This window comes from Rousettus aegyptiacus, unplaced genomic scaffold (genome assembly GCF_014176215.1).
Source record: "Rousettus aegyptiacus isolate mRouAeg1 unplaced genomic scaffold, mRouAeg1.p scaffold_m13_p_3, whole genome shotgun sequence".
In the NCBI taxonomy this organism is placed as follows: domain Eukaryota; kingdom Metazoa; phylum Chordata; class Mammalia; order Chiroptera; family Pteropodidae; genus Rousettus; species Rousettus aegyptiacus.
In genome coordinates, this window is record NW_023416306.1 from 152,069,542 (window position 1) to 152,088,645 (window position 19,104).

Genomic DNA, 19,104 nt, shown 5'->3' on the forward strand with positions numbered 1-19,104 from the left:
TGTTATTCTGCGTATCCGGAATTAGAAGCTCCTAAGAGCCAAATTGTATGGTCAAACTGACACCTAGTGGTGCAATCTTAGAGCACACACCAAAAGTATAGTCAATTGCTGGTTTGAAACTTGGGGAATAACTAGGAACTAAAGGGGACTTGTTTTACACAAGTAACATTATTTAATCCTCAACGGTTATGTTCAATCCTGACTGCATATAAGAATGACTTCTGAAGCTTTTAAAATAAACTGACGTCTGGATTTCACCCTCAGAGATTCTGACTTAATTTGAAGGAGGTGTGGCATGGGCAAAGACATTTTTAAAAACCGATTTTAATATGCAGCCAGGTTGACAGCCACTGCAATAGATCCATAAGATAATAATTCCTCTTCCTATTTTACAAGTGATGAAACTAAAACTCAAAATGATAAAGTAATTCGTACAGTCACATAGTTATTAGTAGCAGAAGGAAATTTGAACTTAGTTTACTGTTTTTCTATTACCTCGTATTGTATGTGCAGAGGCTTTTGGAAATTTGATGTGCTCCACTTAGCTTCTGCCTGTGAGAGTCTCAAGGATATAAGTCAAACTCAGAGGCTTTGGGTAATTCCATGACACCATGGGGGTGAAGCACTCCAAATAACAGTTTCATGTTGATGAATACTATGGGCCAGTGAATATTCTCTTTTCTCAGAGCTTTAAACTCTACTGAGATGGATAAATGAGCAATGTGAAGTTGTCTGACTTTGAATTGAATAGCTACAAGATAAATTTAAAACTTTTTTCTTTTCCGAGATCATGGATAGGTTAGCGAATTAAAACAGATTAAATTAATCATCCATTATTGAGATATAAATAACATAAAATACAACTCATGCATTTAAAGTGTAAAATGCAGGGGTTTTTTATGTAATCACAGAGCTGTGCCAACATCACCACAATCTAATTTTAGAACATATTTGTTCCCTCTAAAGAAACTCCGTTAGTAGTCAATTTTTATTTCCCTCCTCCACAACCCCCTCTCCCAGTTCCCACCTCTCCCAGCCCTAAGCAACTGCTAATCTACTTTGTCTCTATAAATTTGTCTATTCTGGAAATTTCATGTGAATGAAATCATACAGTTTGGGGTCTTTTATAACTGGCTTTCTTCACTTAGCATTATGTTTTCAAGCAAGGTTCAGCCATTATGGCATGTATCAGCACTTCCTTTCTTTTTATCGATAAATAATATTCCATTGTACGGATACACCAAATTTTTCCACTTTTTGCTTTTCTGAATAATGCTGCTATGAACATTCATGTCGACTTGGATTTTTGACATTATTTCAAAATTTAGTCAGTGTAATTTTTTTTTGCTAAAAGCAGTAAGTTAAATGTATACATTAAAAATCTACCATCATTTTTAAAAATTCAGTTTTGGCATTTCATTTTTAAAAATACACCCGAAGGCTCAAAAAAGGCAATGTCCAACTCATTCTTGATCTCTGAGAGGCTCTCATGCTGCCTCCAAAAAATGAGCCAATTTTATCCAACTAGACAACAAACTCCTCAAAGTCAAAAAACTATCTTGTACTTGCTGGTATGTCCAAGATGACTAAATATAAGCATTTGGTGAATACTTGTTGACAGTATAGATCATCAAGAAATGATAAGGTAGGGTGGGAAAATCAAGTGATAACCAAGAGGAGGTTATGGGAGGGGATAGAATAAATTCTAACACAGATGCTTTCCTTCTGAACCACACCTCTCACTTTGCTATTGGTCTAGTCAAGAAAATTTCTGTTGATGTAGTTCATTAATGGATGCTAATATAAGTGAAACATGTCAACCACTGAAAACATGACTCATGGTTGAAAATGGAAAATTCTCTAGATCTTGACCAAACAGAAGCTTCCTTTTATCACTTGTCTAATCAACCAATGGAATTAACAAATGTGGCAGGAGAAGAAAGATGAAAAAAGGAGTGACAGAGACAACTGAGACATTCTTTCTGAGGAGACAATCTCCTACAAACGTCTCAGTCAGGAAGACAAGCAAGGCCTTTCATAAAGGATTTGTAAGTCTCCTGGAGTATTTTGTCATTATAACATTTTGTTAGTATGAATGGATTAGGTAAAGACAATGGATGCCCAACTTCTTTATTGTGAAGTAACAAGTGAACCAGTTTGGAAATAGGAAAGAAAATGGAACTGGCAGGGACTCCTCAAGCTCATTCCATCTTCCAGCCTTTGTCTCCCGTCCTTCCCCTCATCTGGAAGGTCTTTGCTCATCCCTTCTGCCTAAGTCTTGTGCAGTCTGAGATTCTAACAAGTTCTGTGCTTCTGTGACTACTCCAGAGTCCCCCTCCCCCTGGACTCCTACACTTCTGTGGGCCACACAGTTCCTACTAGATGAAGCAGATTGTCTTTGAAAGGTTCTTAATGTATGTCTTATAAACTTTTTATAAACTCCTTGAGGACAAGGGCCATTTCTTCTTCTGTGGCAGCTACATCTCACACAGTGCTGACGGTCTAAAGGACCCTCTGTCTGGCCTCGCTAACTGACTGAAGAGTTCAGTTTGGCTCTTGTTCTTGCCAGCAATGCAGAGTACATAATAAAGTCCTTTCACTACAAAATGACAAAGTCGAAGAGAGGGGCCAAGAAAGTACTCGTACAGAATTCATGTCTCGAATGTCTCAAAGTGGCCAGACCCTCAGGTTTGACAGATGTGGAAATAACTTTGGTATATGTGATGGTGCTTTTTGGATTATTATTTCACTTGGATGGAATGGAATGTGTAATCTAATAAATAAAAACACGGGTTACATTGAGGCAGGAAAAGGGAAGATTTTCTGTTATGCAGTTAACTGATATTCTCCAGAGTTCTATTTTCCGTTTCCATAGCTGCTAGGGGTTCATAATATTGCTTGTCATATTTCTGTTGATAACAGTGCCATTGAAACAGAGGATGTGATTAGAGGAAGAAAAAAGGAAAGATCCACGTTGCTTATTTTCATCATTGATGTCCCAAAGATTTTAGGATGTAAACAACAATCAATAATTGGGAAAAGAAAACTGGATTCACATTACTTTGAATTCTGAGTCTCTCTTCTTTCATGGCAATTTTTTTAGGTATCAAGTGGTCTTACAGAATCCCATCTTATGACCCATACAGTTTGTAATTCTTCATGATACTTAAATTGTTTAAACATTTAGTACATCAAGGTTCATGAGAATTGCTAATTGGCATTGTGAAACTGCAGCAATGCTTCCCAGGGATCTAAAAGTGTTTGGATCCACCTACACAGTATGAGGAGGAAAATGACTATGCTGTCTTGATTTTCTTAAAGTCCAGTGACATGGCTTCCTCATTGCCCATGAGCTACATTTAAAGAACCTGCTCCAGAATAACACTAGGCTTGTGGATTTAAAAAAGTCACCTAAGCTGTTTCTTTTCTAGACAAATGGGAGTCTACTTTGGGTTTCAGAAAGTTCTTTATATAGCTTCCAAAAGATGCTGGGTTTTTTTCATATTTCTATGCTAGTAAAACTTGGAACTCTGCCTTATATCTAGTATATGATTTTTCTGGGATATGGAAAAATATTCCCTATCACCTAATATGATGGCTTTAACCTTTTGTGTAAATGGTGCACTTTCAAAAACCAAGTCTACTGTTAAACAGACATTTTTTTATAAACATGACAAAGAAATTATACAACACCAATTAAAGAGACAAAATGTGACTGGGTTAACTGCTGCTTGTGTCTTGGAGAAGGGCTCATCCTAGGGATCACTTTTCTTACCAGAGAAAGAGAACAAGACCCTGGAAAAAACCTTCTGAGTATTTACCCAGCTAGAGCTCTGGGCTGTCAGGTCCAAATGGTCCCACTGCAATTCTTTTTTCCCGGGGGACACGTAGATCTTTTACAAGCGATGCGCGACCTTTGCTTCGTGTGTTTAGGTTGAGGAGTGGACTCTGTGACCAAGGATTCGGTGTGCGGGGCATCACGGGCTGCAGAGAAATATTAACACATGAGTGCATATGCCAAATATGTGGTATCATATGAAAGACAGATCCAAAGAGAAAGCCTCTTCAGCTATTTTTATCAGAACAACTCTATGAACTAACATAATAAATAAGAAAATAAAATCTATGTGTTCAAGATCTGCCTCTTTTGACCCTAGTCAAGAACCAAATGTGGAGAATACACTTGAAATGTCTATCCAAGAAGGCTCAGGCATCTATATGGTGATCTTTTGAGTTACCCTCTGTTTTCCATGCCTTTATTATTATGCAGAATTAGTAGCAACTATGGGACACTCTTGAGGCTATGACTAAAGCGCTTATACCCAGAATGTGTTGAGGTGGATTAACTCAGGGCAAATAGGCCCTGAGGACACAGCACTGCTTTATTTCAGCACCAAAAACCAATGTAGTGATAGCCAGGGTTGAGCTTGTACCTAGGTTAAAGATAGGTTAAAGCATCCCCAGGAGTCTAAATAGTTCTGATATCAGTACAGGTTTCTGTACTTACTATATGGAATAATAATAGGAATATCCTCATCCCCACATGAATCCTTGACTTTGGGCAAAAGTACAAATGGGAGCCCATTTACCGTGTCTAAATATTTAAATGTTATGTATCAATCTAACAAACTGTTAAGTAAAATACATTCTATCACCTACCTTGACAAGGAATCAGGCTTGAATTTGGAATTTTTAGATTCTTTGGAGTTCCTTACCAGAACACAAAGCCAAAGGAAAGTCGACTCGCCGTCCACCCATTTTTCTGTTCCCAGCTCTATTCCGCACTGTGAGGTCCTCACACATACACACATGGAAACTTCAGAATGCATATCCAAGCTCTGTTTACATACGCCTACAAACAACTACCCATTGGCCACCCGTGGAGCTTGCAATGCTGGCCACCCTAGAGAAGACAGACCAGTCCACCCGAGCCCTAAAAATGGGCAGGGAATTCCAGTCTTGGGTACCCAGACTGTGTAGTCTATAAGGCAGGGTATGTGCTCTAGCATGGCATGGCCTTTTGGCCCTATCGATGCCTTGCTCTATGTGGAGGTATGTGGCCAGAGGTCAGAGCTGAGTCTTCCAAAGCTGAAGTCCCATGGAAGGGGTCCAGCCTGCTCCAGTGAGTCACTGGTTAGGTTGCCTTGCAGGAAATTAATTGTCCTTAGTGTCCATTAAATTAGTGATATGACATAAAGGTACAGGGTCACAGGTTGATAAAAATATGTGCTGTTGTGCCCAACACTGAAGTATATTGATAATGGAGGAAAAACAAAGTTTGAAATATACAGGGCTGAAAGACAGTTCATGGAAAATTCTTCTAATTATCATATGTATAAAATGATAAAAGAAGGATTTAGTTCTCACTTAATGTCTAATCAAAAAAGTTCTCTCCTATTAATGCAGCATATAAATACACAATACATTTTTCTTTTTTGATAGGAATAAAGCAAAATATATCAGAGTTGTATAGGAAGCAATTCTGCAGTGGTATGACAAATAGTGAGTTTTTCTTGTATGTATATCTTCCTCTTCTGTTAAATAAATAGGAAAATTTTTTATTATGATGTCAATGAATTTAATGGGATTATTTCTGATTTTTACACTTGATTATGCTTCAATTAACCTCAAAAGCCTAATACCAGAATTTTACATACACCCAATCATACATTTGCAGAAATACCATGATTCTTATATTTCTTATTTCAAAAATAACTTAATTTCAGCTACATATCATATTGTACTATTGCTAGTTAAATAATAAGAACCGAAGTATTATTACCTTTTTTCATTACTTTAAAAAAAAAAAGAATAAATCAATTTTAATGGACCATTTCATTTTTAACTTTCAAGATGAATTCCTCTATCAATTCTTTTTATTATATTCTTTGATCATACTTAAAATGAAAAATGAAGTCATGATAAACAGTAAGTCTGATCTTCACATGAATGTTTGTAGCAGCTTTATTCATAATCATCAAAAACTAGAAGCAACCAAGATGCTTTCAATAGGTGAATGGAAAACCAAACTGTGATACATTTATAAAATGGAATAGTATTCAAAGATAAAAAATGAGCTATCAAGCCACAAAAAAACATGGGCGAACCTCCTTAAATACATATTGCTAAGTGAAAGAGCCAGCCTGAAAAGGCTACATAATGCATGCTTTTAATTATATGACATTCTGGAAATACAAAGCTGTAGACATAATAATAATAAAAAAAAAAATCAGTGATAATTTTAATGCCAAGTTCCTTCAACTTTTTAAAAAAGAGAACTATAATAATTTTTTAAAAAGAACAGAAAAGCAAGGCAAGCAATGACTAGAGGAAGAGGAAAAATGAGATGAGTTAGGGAAAGTGAAATTTGTGGTTTAAAAAACACCATATTTGTAATTGCACAAGTGAGACATACTTGATGTAGAAAACCCAGAACATAAATTTTAGCAAAGAAGAAAATAGAAATAACCTGGAATCCCACCATCCAAAGATGTTAAAGTTTGCAGTGTAAAGACTCCCAAATTTTTGTCAGTTGTATGTATGAATGGAATGTTTCTATGAATAGACATACACATACATATCCCCCAAATGAGATCCTACTGTAATATTTATTTTGTCTGCTTTTTTTCCCAGTCATAATATATTAAGAACATTATTCCATGTCATTAAATTATGTTTCTGAAAATGGTTATTAATAGCTGCTTTTGTAGTAAGAACTAAATACAGCCACAGGAAAAGTGATGAAATTAAAGATAAGTCAGTCTCCAAAAGGTGCCTCCCAGTCACAATGGAAACTACAGGACAGCCAGCAACAATATTCTCTGAGGAAATCACTATATATTGAGGAAAGAAAAGGATGAGGTCACAGGAAAGACTGGGAGGAGGAGATATTTGTACAGGATATGGAAAACACAAATTCATACCCCTTCTCTAGCTGAGCACAGTGTCCCTCAGCTTTGAAAGCAGAGCGGCCCAGCTCTTCCCCCCAGTTCACTGAAGAATGTGTGCACTGTCTATTGAAAACCACTCTTTGAAAAGACAATTAAAGATCCTATTGTCAAACGTCACCTGCCTTTTTCTTCAGCATTTCCCCAGACGATCTGATAACAGGGCCCTGCCAGCACACACACAGCTATGTATCAATTAGGAAGAGGGTGTCCTCTCTGCTGTCCCTTCCTTCAGACTCGGCAGCCCTAGACGAGGGCACAGAATGTAGAAGGAAAACATCCGTGTGTCTCAGCCCCTAATCTGGCCCTTAGCCAGATAACTGTGCAGGGCAGTACCTCACACAATGGCTTTTCTGACATGGTCCTCATTGATTCATGTAAACTTCCACAAGGCATATGCAAAAAAAAAAAAAAAAAAATCTAATCTCCCCATACCATGCTGTCATCCTGCACAATTCAAGAACTTTTCTACTTCCCCCACTCCTGTTCCTCTAAGGTAGGCCAGTGGCACACAAGTCATCATATAGGTCATATAGGGCTTTGCTCCATTATAGTAAGCTATTATTATAGCTACCATTTTTGAAGTGTTTAGTTCTGTACCAGAATCTGTGCTAAGTGTCTTACATACATAATTTTATCCTCATACAAGAAGTAGGTTCCATTTTTATTCTCATTTTACCAATGAGATTACTGAGACCTGAGAGAATAACTTGACTGAGCTACGGCTACATATAACGAGTGGGAGGGCCTCAATTCTGGTTGCTCTGCTTTCCAATACACATTTCCTGTCCACCTTCTGTGTGAAAAGCAGTATGCTAAAAGTAGGAGGAAAAGGCATAAGGAAATCCTTTCCTTGAAGGATCTTGTAGTCTAGAAACCCCTCAGTGTTATCTTGTTCCCTGCGTACCATCTCTCTGTACTGTAAATTTTAATTACTAACTATCCTGTACCCATCAATGTAAGAGAAGTGTTTGTCTATTTTGCTTTTCATCCAATCCTAGAGATTTCTGCTTTGCTTTCTCCCACCTTCTTAATCTACTACCAATGGATTTCATATAACCTTCCTTACCTCTTTGCCTTTGATTCTAATGTATAAAATAAGCTGCAAAACTGCCATTCTCCAGAGCATTTTCTCAATCTGTTGAGATCTAGCTTCCAGGCATGTCCCAAAATTTGACCCAAATAAAACTCTTATAAAATTTTTCTGTAGGCTAGATGTCCTTTCATCGACATATCAAGGGTTTCTCAGCCTCGTCAGTGACATTTTGGTTTCAGCAATGACCTGCTGGAGGGTCAGGGGTTGTGTCCTTTGCATTGTCGCTGTTTAGTAGTACCTCTGGCCTCTATCTACTAGATGTCATATGATCTTCCCCCATCCCATAATCAGTGTTCCCTGGGGAGGTGAAATCGCCCCTAGTTGATGACCACTGTAATAGACCATGTGAAAAATAAAAGAAGGTGGATTTGACACATGAGTAGGGATAAAATCTAAAAGATTTGGCAAGTGTTTGGATTGAAGTGTGACTGAGGAATAGGAACAAAAGTTCAAACAGAACCACAGAAAAGATCCTAGAGGCCATGCTCTCTGATACGCTCATTATTGCTTACAACATGGTAAACATTTTTAGATGGAGTTTGGTAAAAGCCTATTTATAATCATAAAAATTATCTTGCCCTTTGACTCAGCAATTTCATTCTTAGGACTTCACCTTAAATTATTCAAATGAAGAAAGTAATCTCTATGTACAAAACAATAGTTACATGGAGACAGTGACCATGTTGTTCTTAGCAATTACAACTCCTTGCCTTCCACTGTGCCTGTTAAACCAGAGATCCGCATTTAAGAAGTCGATTTAAGATTCAGAGGTGAGATGAAGATTCTGGAGAGAGAAGCTGTGGCTAATGAAACAAAATCCCACAGGGCGTGGGAAGGGCAGATAAAAAGAATCAAGTGGAAAAGTTCTTAAAATCTTTCTCAGAGAGAAGGCAACGACTGTGAGAATTGAAAAGGGAGAATGTACAAAGAGAAGTTAGGCGGAGGAACTTACATAGGGCAGCAATCAATGATGTCATCTGCAGAGTAAAGAGGACCTGGCGGACCCAAGGTTTGAACGAATCTCGAAGTTTGCCTGAAGGTATTCCTTGAAAACAAGATTTATGCACTTTCCCTGAAAAGCTGCTGGAAGACATGCTGTTCAGAAAAGAGGGCGTCCTGGGGAACCCAGAGACTAGAAGGAATGAAGAGATAAGTAGCCAACTTTCTTTCTTTTGAAGCCTCCAGCAACTTGATTTTTAAATGTCCTCTAAATAGGGAATCTTCGTTAATTTGGCAGCTCCGCTGCCCTAGCCTGAAGGCACACATTCAAATTAAGGTGCCATTTGCTCATCAGCAAAGCGGACCGCGCGGGGTGGGAGAATGGTAGGCGTGGCCAACCCAGAGGCGGCTAGAGGCCCGCCCCCTTCCCAGAGTACACTGCAGCCACCGCGGGCGTGAGCCCCTTTCTCTCTCGTTCCCGCCGGGTTCCGAGGAAGGTCAGACCATGGACGGGCTTCGCGGTAGTGCAGGGCTGTTAAGGCGAGGGAGGTTGAGACGCCGGCGACCGCCGCAGCCACACAGCGGGTCGGTGCTGGCTCTGCCTCTGAGGCCCAGGAAGATCCGAAGGCAGCTCAGGAGAAGTGTTGCGTCCCGCATGGCCGCGCTGAGGGCCCAGACGCTGCCAAGTGAGGACTCGGAGGACTCGAGGGTGGAGTCCACAGTGAGCGATCCCCGGGACCCGCTGCCTGTTGGGGCAGCGGCCGCTCCGGATGGGGCCCGGCGAGAGCCGTACGGCCATCTCGGTCCTGCAGAGGTGCTTGAGGCCTCGCCCGCGGCCCGCTCCCTGCAGACCCCGCCGGCGCGTTTGGTGGAGGCTCAGACCCCGCCATCGCGCCTGGTGCCCGCTTCGGCGCCGCCCCCGCGCCTAGTGGAGGTGCCCGCCGCACCAGCCCGCGTGGTGGAGACCTCGGCCCTGCTGTGCTCTGCCCAGCACTTGGCGGCCGCCGCACCGTCCGTGGCCCCTCCGATGCTCTCGGGGCCGCAGGTGGATAGCACCGGAGGAGAGCTGACCTGGGACTCTCCGTTGCAGCGCGTCTTGGCAGAGCTGAACCGCATTCCCAGTAGCCGGCGGCGGGCAGCACGCCTCTTTGAGTGGCTCATCTCGCCAATGCCACCAGATCATTTCTACCGGCGCCTTTGGGAGCGGGAGGCGGTGCTAGTGCGGCGGCAGGACCACACCTACTACCAGGGTCTCTTTTCTACAGCTGACCTGGACTCCATGCTGCGCAACGAGGAGGTTCAGTTTGGGCAGCACCTGGACGCGGCGCGCTACGTCAATGGGCGGCGCGAGACCTTGAACCCGCCCGGCCGTGCCCTGCCGGCCGCGGCCTGGTCCCTGTACCAAGCTGGCTGCTCCCTACGCCTCCTTTGTCCGCAGGCTTTCTCTACCACCGTGTGGCAGTTTTTGGCTGTGCTCCAGGAGCAGTTTGGAAGCATGGCCGGCTCCAATGTTTACCTCACACCCCCCAACTCGCAGGGCTTTGCCCCCCACTACGACGACATCGAGGCTTTTGTGCTGCAGCTGGAAGGTCGGAAACTCTGGCGTGTCTACCGACCCCGTGTCTCAACTGAAGAACTTGCCCTGACATCCAGCCCCAACTTCAGCCAGGACGACCTCGGCGATCCGGTGCTACAGACCGTGCTGGAACCTGGAGATCTGCTCTATTTTCCTCGGGGCTTCATTCATCAAGCCGAATGCCAGGATGGAGTGCACTCCCTGCACCTCACCTTGTCCACGTACCAGCGCAATACGTGGGGTGACTTCCTAGAGGCTGTATTGCCTCTGGCAGTGCAGGCTGCAATGGAAGAAAATGTGGAATTTCGTAGGGGTCTGCCCCGAGACTTCATGGACTACATGGGGGCCCAGCATTCAGATTCTAAGGATCCGCGAAGAACAGCTTTCATGGAGAAGGTGCGGGTCTTGGTTGCCCGCTTGGGACATTTTGCCCCTGTCGATGCTGTGGCTGACCAGCGAGCCAAAGACTTCATCCACGATTCTCTGCCTCCCGTGTTGACTGATAGGGAGAGGGCACTAAGTGTTTATGGACTCCCAATTCGCTGGGAGGCTGGAGAACCTGTAAACATGGGGGCCCAGTTGACAACAGAAACAGAAGTGCACATGCTTCAGGATGGGATAGCTCGGTTGGTGGGTGAGGGAGGCCATTTGTTTCTCTATTATACAGTGGAAAACTCCCGTGTTTATCATCTGGAAGAGCCCAAGTGCTTGGAAATATACCCCCAGCAAGCCGATGCCATGGAACTCTTGCTCCGCTCTTACCCAGAATTTGTTAAAGTAGGAGACCTGCCCTGTGACAGTGTGGAGGACCAGCTTTCCTTGGCAACTATGTTATATGATAAGGGGCTGTTGCTCACCAAGATGCCTCTTTCCTGAACTAGTTTCTTGCCAGGAACAAGACAGTAGTGAGTCATACCACTACCTCCTTTTGGGGGGAGGGGGAGGGAGCTCATATTCTTACCTCCACAACCATCAGTGTGCTCACATTTACCTTTATGACTGCTTCAATGTCACAAATCTCGGATGGTCTTCTAGGAACCACCACCTCATCTAGGCACAAAAGTAAAAGCAGAAGGTGAAGGTGGATAAAAGGAGCTATTTCTGCAGAAATAACCTTGATCTCTGATCATTTCGAGTACCAACTTCATCATTACCCTCAGGCTTCAGTGTACTGTGTAGCACTTGCTGTGTCATTCTGCTCGAGACATTAGAAGTTTTAATTTGGAATTTTCATTTATTTGAGTTCTCTTTCATCAGTTCGGGGGGAGAGTTGGGGTATCCCATTTGTTATTGTGAGTTTGTATGAATGTTAGAAAAGTTATTAAAGTGCCAAAGAATGTTCTCCTTTTCTAAGGCTAGATTATTACATAGCATGGTTGAAGGAATGTGGAAAAGGGGAGGAAGATAGGGAAAGTCTATAATGGCTGAGGTAACAGGTAGCTTGGGGTAGTTGTAGGATTGAGGCCAATTCTGTACATTCGAGAGTAATTTATTCAATTTTAATCATGGTATTTGAACCCCAGACACCACAATTGTATTAGAAAAATTATGTTTTGAAGAACATGTTACATTTTTGCTCAGTGCTTGCTTGCATCAGTGGCTGCTACTGCTCCCGAAGAGGCAGCATGTCTTTTAGTTGTGCTATCATAGGCCTCAGTCAACCAGCTTGTAGCAAGCTGACCATGAGGGAAGGCTGTTGTTCAAGTTACTTTCCACTCTCATTTTTTTCTGGCAGTTGGAAGAAACTTCCCCCTATCTGGCAAGTGAATATTCTCATGATTGGTGGAAATGAGCCTGGTGTACCAAGGAGAGCACTGGACTTGGAACCAGAAGACCTGGGTTTGGGGTGGTAGCTGGTAGGCAGCTGGCTGAATGACCTGAAGCTGCTGCTACACCTGGGCACACAGATTTTTGTAAGTATATATTGGTACAGCTTGATGTCTGCATCCCATCATTTAGGTTGTATCTGGAACTTTTAAGATCCTATCACCATAACTGATAGGTTCACTTACATAAGGTTGAGAACTTTGTAAAGTCTTTTAAAGTTGTAAAACCATAGGAATACATAAAATAAAAACGATGGCTCTACCTCCAACCTCACTTTCCAGAAGTAACCACTATTAAAAATTAAGCCTACAGGGCTTGTTGGGGGTACTTTTTGTTTTGTTTTATACTTATGTTTTTCTAATAGGCATTGTTTTTAACCTTTCAAATAGTTCAAATTGAACTTGCCTCAATTTTTTTTTTTAAGAGACAAAATAGCAAATAAAAGCTGGGAGGGGCAAGGGGGAAAAAAGTAAAGTAACAGGAGGACTGAGAGGATTGTGGCGAAGAAGGAAAGAGGATAGCCTTGCCTAGCTCTCATCCTACATGGCTCACAACTAAGTCCCAGATCATCCAGATCCTGGAAAAGGCTTGTAAAAGTTAAGACAAAAGACCCACCCCTAGAAAACCTACCCTGAAAAGTTTTTTGAAGAAAAGTATGGAGTTTCAGTGGTTTTTGCCCTTCTTTGGGTTGCGAGTAAACATGTTTCGCTTCCTTCTTCAATTTTCTTATTGCTGTCTCAATCTTGAACATTTTCTGCGTCAGCAAGTCCTTTTGGTTTAGTGTTTGAATCTAGATCAGAACAAATGATGTTGAAATAAACAACTGCACTAGGTTGCACATCATCAAAAAGCATTAATAAAGTAACATTGCATCATGCTTATTACTATTAGGTGGCACATAAATGCCTGAGAGCATTATTCTCTTGTGATACTGGACATTTCATTTACACCTGTTAATGGAGATTTTATTTTAGCTTTTTGTGCATGATGAATGGAATCTACTAAGAAATGCTTGGTGTGAAGCTGGTGTTGAGAATTATATGAAGAAAGAATCCTGCATTTTTAAAGTCTTTTTCCCTCTATTCCTAAATTTCCTCTTAACAGTTTTGAAAAATTAGAACCACCTGTTCAGCTAGAGTGTTCTTTTAGTGAAAGAGTGCAGATTAGGAATTAAGGAAAGTTCAGAAGGTAAAAGAAAACTTAAGATGCTAGCTCCAATTTCTCATTCCTTCATTATGCTATCTACAAAAAAGAAAGCTGTTGGGTTTAGAGGATAGTGGGGAGAAACTAGGAAGGAAAAGAAACTATTTCAGAAACAACAAACTCTGGTTTTGAGGGCTACTTGATAGAATAGGATTTTTGTTTTGTCTTTTTACTAATAAGATTTTATAATCCTATCTTCGAACAATATGGTATCTGTCTAGGATTGTAGAAAGTGTTTCTATGATGGGGAAAGAGTATATACATGCTTAGGAGGAAGAAAGGGTCTGAAGAACTCTTGAGAGCCCTCAATTTTCTCTTGAAAACAGCTTGCACTTATCTACCCTGTTCTTTATCTCCTGAAGCATTTCTTGGTTTCCTTCCTTTTCTAAGTTGAGTATCTTCATTGCCTGGTGAATTTCCCTAGAAAATAAGAAAAATTTCTTAGGTGGTTCTTCTTATCTTTAAAAGCAAGGAGTAGAAAATATAGGATTGGAATCAAACAAGAATCCTAAATTTTAATCCTTACTATGTGGTTTTGCTGAGCCTTGCGTGCAAAAATGGTATGCTTAGCTTATAGGGATGTTGTGTAGTTTTTGAGATGATATATTTGAAGGTACTAATAGGTACCATTTATTGAACACCTTTATGACAGATACTGAACTTGTCATCTCATCACCACACACCCATAAGATATTTGAAATTTGATATATGAAAAATAAGGGCTCAGGGAGTTTAAGTAACTTATTCAGGCTCACATAGCTAGTTCAGGCCTGAGCTGGGAATCAAACCCTGGTTATTTGTACTCTAAAGTCTGTTGTCAGAGTAGGCACTTGATAAATATTAGTTGAATAAACAGAATAACTTAAAACTACCTGAGATGACGAATAAACGTATGAATAATATGAGCTTGACTTTCAACTAATTTAAGTCAGCTTTTCTGTTACATGGGCAAGTAGATGAATGGTACAGTTGAGCCCATGCTTTTAACAGTCATAGGCAGTCTGGAAAGGCAGGGGTATGGTCTGTTAACAGGGATAGGAGGAGAGTTGGCAGTACAAGAGGTTGTGGAAGGAACCAGAGGTTTAGTCCTTACTTCAGAACAGCATCATGGTTTTCTAGGAGCAACACATCTAGGAAGGTGTCCCGGACCCGGTCCCCTTGAAGTTTGAGGGCTAGGATGCTACGGCAAGCTTCTAGTCGAACACCTGGTGACTTTTCATAGTGGACAGCCCAGAGCAGGAGGTCTGTCAGCTGGGGACTCACTTGGCCAATCTGTCCTAAAGCTGGAGGGATTAGAGGACAGCGTGTTCCACTGTCACTTAACACTAAGCTGTCATCCAGAAATGGCCTTATTAATAAATAACAAGGTGCAGGCAGCTATCTGCTATATTAATTATTGCAAATGCTGAACTATAGGACATTGTCTCCAAAGGATTCCTAGAAGGGGTGTCCCCTCCCATCCTTTCCCATGTGAGAATATACTAATTTACTAATTAATGTATGTTGTGATGAGATATGGGACAGATAACTCAGAGAACCACCCTAGTCAAGGCAGGGCAATGGGGCAAATAGGCGTAATTACTTCACAGGTTTACCTAGAGCCCGATTTTGCTAGGGACCTGACAAAGACTATCAGAGAACAATGCCAAAGACTCTTGGAAAGAAACTAGGGAAATTCGAAGGCAGGGTTTTAGATCTGTAGCCATCTTGAATATGGTCTGACTTTTACAAAGTCCTATAGCTGAAACCTCCAGAGAAAGCAAATGTTTCCAACGGTGGATACCTACTTAGTATCCACCTTAATTTGGTTGGCAGGGACTCTTGTTAGCCTTTTGCCTTAACAAGTTTGACTTAGGTTCAGGATCCTTAACTAAAAATTAAAAAGAAAAAGAAAATAATCTTTCTCTGGCAAGTAACTTCTGAGCAGGTGCGATCATCCCCTCCCCAACATTCCACCTCCTTCCTAGAGAGTCTGGGGATCATCTCTACTAGCATATGAGAAGGTGTTTGAAGTTGAGGAACTGGGGCCACTCTCATACCTCGAATGGCAGAGGCCTTGATTTTCCAGTAAGGATCTCCCTGTATCAGATCCAGAAGACATTTAAAGACCTGGGATGGATAAAGGGCCAAGATGAGTAGAGAGGACCAGAGCAAGAATGAACCAGAGACAAGCCACCCCTCTTGTCTCTAACATGTACTCTAATAAAAATCACATATCAATTCTAGTGACAAATGAACTAGAGCCTGAAGTACTAGCCTGCACATATAATGTATCAGCTGAATTAGCTCATATCTGTAAATTAATTTTCTTAGCTCACAGATCCATGTATGGCAGCAGGCCCCAACCTTTCTAGTGCCAGGGGACTGGTGCTCCTATGAGACTAATGCCTGATGATTTGAGGTAGAGCTAAGGCATTGATGCTAGTGCCAGGGAGCAGCTGCAAATACAGATGAAGCTTCACTCACTCATCTACCTCTCGCTTCTTGCTGTGCAGCCCAGTTCCTAACAGGCCCTGGATCAGTACTGGTCCACGGCCCGGGAGTTGAAGACCCCTGAAGTCTGGCTATACAGGCTTCTTTTGAATACTTCCATCAGGTTTTCTCTTAATAACATAGGATTATAACTCCATTCACTAGAGTTGATCCTGAAGGCCACAGCTGTGAAAACAAGATTCAGTGATGTGCTCTACAGTGAAGTCTGGGATGTCTGGGAGCTTAATGTGACCTAATTGATTGGTGTGGTGTATATACCCCTTCACTTTCCTGGTTCTGATCTCTCATTCTGTGTTCCCACAGAATGGTGAGTGTACTATGCACAGCAAGGGAAGCTCAGGCTAATGCCTTCTTCCAGCTAATCAGGTAAGATGGGAACATGTTGCATTGACTCACCATTGTATTACGGATCTGCAGGGCACCTGCTGCCAAACAGGCTGCCTGTCGAACTGTCATGAAGTCATCAGAGAAGCTGTTCAGGAAGCTTGGGAGAAGCTTGGCGGTCATGAGCTTGAGCCTACCAATCAGGGACAGGGCTTCTACACGCTCTTGGGAATTTCCTTGAACCAGCTTGACTCTGTAACAGTTACAGGGGCTTTAATTTTTCCTCTTTAAACTTTTGGCGATTTCACCCCCTCGCTCCTCATTAATGCACTCAGGATAAAATCCAACCTCTGTAGGCTCTCCATTATCGCCCTTCCCTACTTGGCTATATGCCCATTAGGTTAAGTTTCACTGGGTAGAGCTATCAACGGTCTTAGTTACTTGAATCCCTATTACCTAGCATGCACTAGGCACATAACTATGTCGATTGACTAAATAAAGGAAACTTTGAACATGCCACCTCTTAACTACAGTCAAGTTCTCTTCTTCACTGCCTTCACACATGTACCGTGCTTATTTCTGCATTTGGCTCCCAACTTGGAATGTCTTTTCTTCTCTTCCTTTGTAGTCATATCCATTCCTGTGAAACTTGACCTTACCAGGCATTTGTGTATTTTGCTGATATAATCAGTATCATGTCATACATTTGGGCTCTTCAAACATCTAAAACTACCTAACACCTAGTGGGCACTCAGTTAATGATTTTTTCCTTACCCACATTATTAGTGTCTGTAGGACTGGCTGATAACTTTTTATTTTACTTAAAAAAAAAAAAAAAATGAACAATTCTGCAGTGGAACCTAGTACAATGTTGAGCACACAGAGCAGCTCAACAAATGTTGGCTGGCTGGATCCCAGGGCCCCTGAACACTTGTAAGAACAGAAAAGTTTCTTCGTATTGACTAGGTTTACCTGATTGCATCATGCACCTCTTTGCCAAGACTCATTTGCCCCAGAGCTTGGGCAGCTGCTTGTCTTACTTCCTTATTCCAGTCGCTCCACATCAGCTGGATCAATTTATGTTTTATATCCTATAAAATAGGTATAATAATTAGCTACCATTTACTGAACATCAATTTTATACTTGGCTTTGTGTTAAGTTTTTATATATCCTTCCAAACAATCCAGTGAGACAGATAATACCATTTACAGATGACAAATTGGAGGCTTAGATTTACTTGCCCAAGGTTAACAAGTTGAGTGCTGGAGCAAGGACTCAGAACCAGGTCTGTTTTCTGAGCTCGTGCTTCAAACTACTATGCTATGTTGGGACCAGTGTAATCTGTACTCAAAAGACTTAATATTTGAAGGTAATAGATTAACAGGGTGACCAACTCATCTCAGTTTTTTTGGGACTTTTCTGGGTTTAGTACTAAAAGTCATATGTCCTGGACAAACCAGGACAGTTGGTCCCCTATATATTAGTACTTCTCTCAGGAGAAGGGACACAGATTATTACAGTTGTAGTTGATTGTGTGAATGTGTCTAAGCTTTTCTCCCTGCCTGAAACATCCCTTTTCACCCTTACGTGGTACCTGATGTTTTCCTACTCTTTTAGGATTGAGCTCAAAAAGCATCTCAGTGAACTCTCCTCTTTCTTCTGAAAATATAGGAAAACCCTGTGATACCTTATAACTGCTGCTGCTATTATAGTTATTTATAACACCAAGCAAACATATCTTTGCATCCTCAGTGTTAGCATGGTGCCTCACATGTAGAATGTAGTCAGACAGTGCTTGCTCACTTAATGAGTGAGTGAATTGATGGACATACTGCCTTTCTTTTCTGTTTGTTTTTTGTTTGCCCCCCCCCTCAGCTTTATTGAAGTATAATAGACAATTAGTTGCTCATACTTACATTGTACAAGTCAATGAGATTTTTTCAATTATACTTGGCATACAATAATATATTTAAGTTGTATAGCATAGTGATGAGAGCTGTATAACTCACGAAGTGGTCACCCCACTAAATCAAGTACCCCTCTTCCCTCTTACATATTTTTTACATTGTTGACTATTTTCCTGATGCTACACTTTATATCTCCATAACTATTTTGTATTGGTCCATTTGTACTTCTTAATCCCTTTGCTCTTTTTCACTGTCCTCCCAACCCCCCTCCCATCTAATAGCCCTCAAAATATTCTCCATCTATGAGTTTGTTACCATTTTTGTTATTTTGTTCTTTAGATTCCACATTTACATGAAATTGTGGTATTTGTCTTTATCTAACTTAACTTCATTCAGCGCAATACCCTCTAGGTCCATCAAGGCAATATCTTTTTCCATCCCCTTCCTTTTAGTCATAACTGCCTTTCTTAATTCCAGCAGTCTGATGTGAAGTTCTTATTTTTACTCTATCCCCTGCTTGCTCCGCATGTCTTTTTACTTTCAATTGGCAGTCCTGAGTGACAAGTGCTAAGGATGTGAATGTGCAAATGAATAGGATATTAAAAGGATATAGGTAAAATGCAGATTCTGATTGAGTTGACCTGAGGTGAGATTTTGCACTTCTAACAAGCTCTCAGGTGATGCCTGTGCTCCTGATCCAGGATTTAGCCACAGGGTACCATAGCAGATGACGTGGAGTTAACTCAGACTAAAACATCTTCAGGCGATTATACTAAATGGCCAGATTTTGT

General features: G+C 41.3%; 2 protein-coding genes across 3 annotated transcripts in view; one reads left to right on the forward strand and one right to left on the reverse strand.

Annotated features, from left to right (window-relative positions):
• The first annotated feature begins 9,456 nt into the window (after nt 1-9,456).
• Nucleotides 9,457-12,415, forward strand: RIOX1 (ribosomal oxygenase 1). Its single transcript, XM_036218328.1, has 2 exons — nt 9,457-11,463; nt 12,294-12,415. The coding sequence occupies exon 1, from the start codon at nt 9,488-9,490 to the stop codon at nt 11,432-11,434; it is 1,947 nt and encodes a 648-aa protein (XP_036074221.1). The 5' UTR covers nt 9,457-9,487; the 3' UTR covers nt 11,435-11,463; nt 12,294-12,415.
• The window catches only part of HEATR4 (HEAT repeat containing 4), a 34,276-nt gene continuing 26,631 nt past the window's right edge, over nt 11,460-19,104 (reverse strand). Inside the window, exons 9-15 of one of the 2 annotated variants that reach the window (XM_036218323.1) lie at nt 17,378-17,496; nt 16,478-16,658; nt 15,628-15,697; nt 14,682-14,871; nt 13,930-14,008; nt 13,016-13,175; nt 11,460-11,608 (exon numbers count right to left, since the gene is read on the reverse strand). In XM_036218323.1, coding sequence (XP_036074216.1) covers nt 11,508-11,608; nt 13,016-13,175; nt 13,930-14,008; nt 14,682-14,871; nt 15,628-15,697; nt 16,478-16,658; nt 17,378-17,496 — 900 coding nt within the window. In that variant the 3' untranslated portion in view covers nt 11,460-11,507. Of the gene's footprint in view, nt 11,609-13,015; nt 13,176-13,929; nt 14,009-14,681; nt 14,872-15,627; nt 15,698-16,477; nt 16,659-17,377; nt 17,497-19,104 lie in introns of those variants that run through there. The other variant, XM_036218322.1, reaches the window with a different exon arrangement.

Coding starts and splice junctions, on each gene's coding strand:
- RIOX1 (XM_036218328.1), top strand. CDS start 9,488: ATGGACGGGCTTCGCGGTAGTGCAGGGCTGTTAAGGCGAGGGAGGTTG.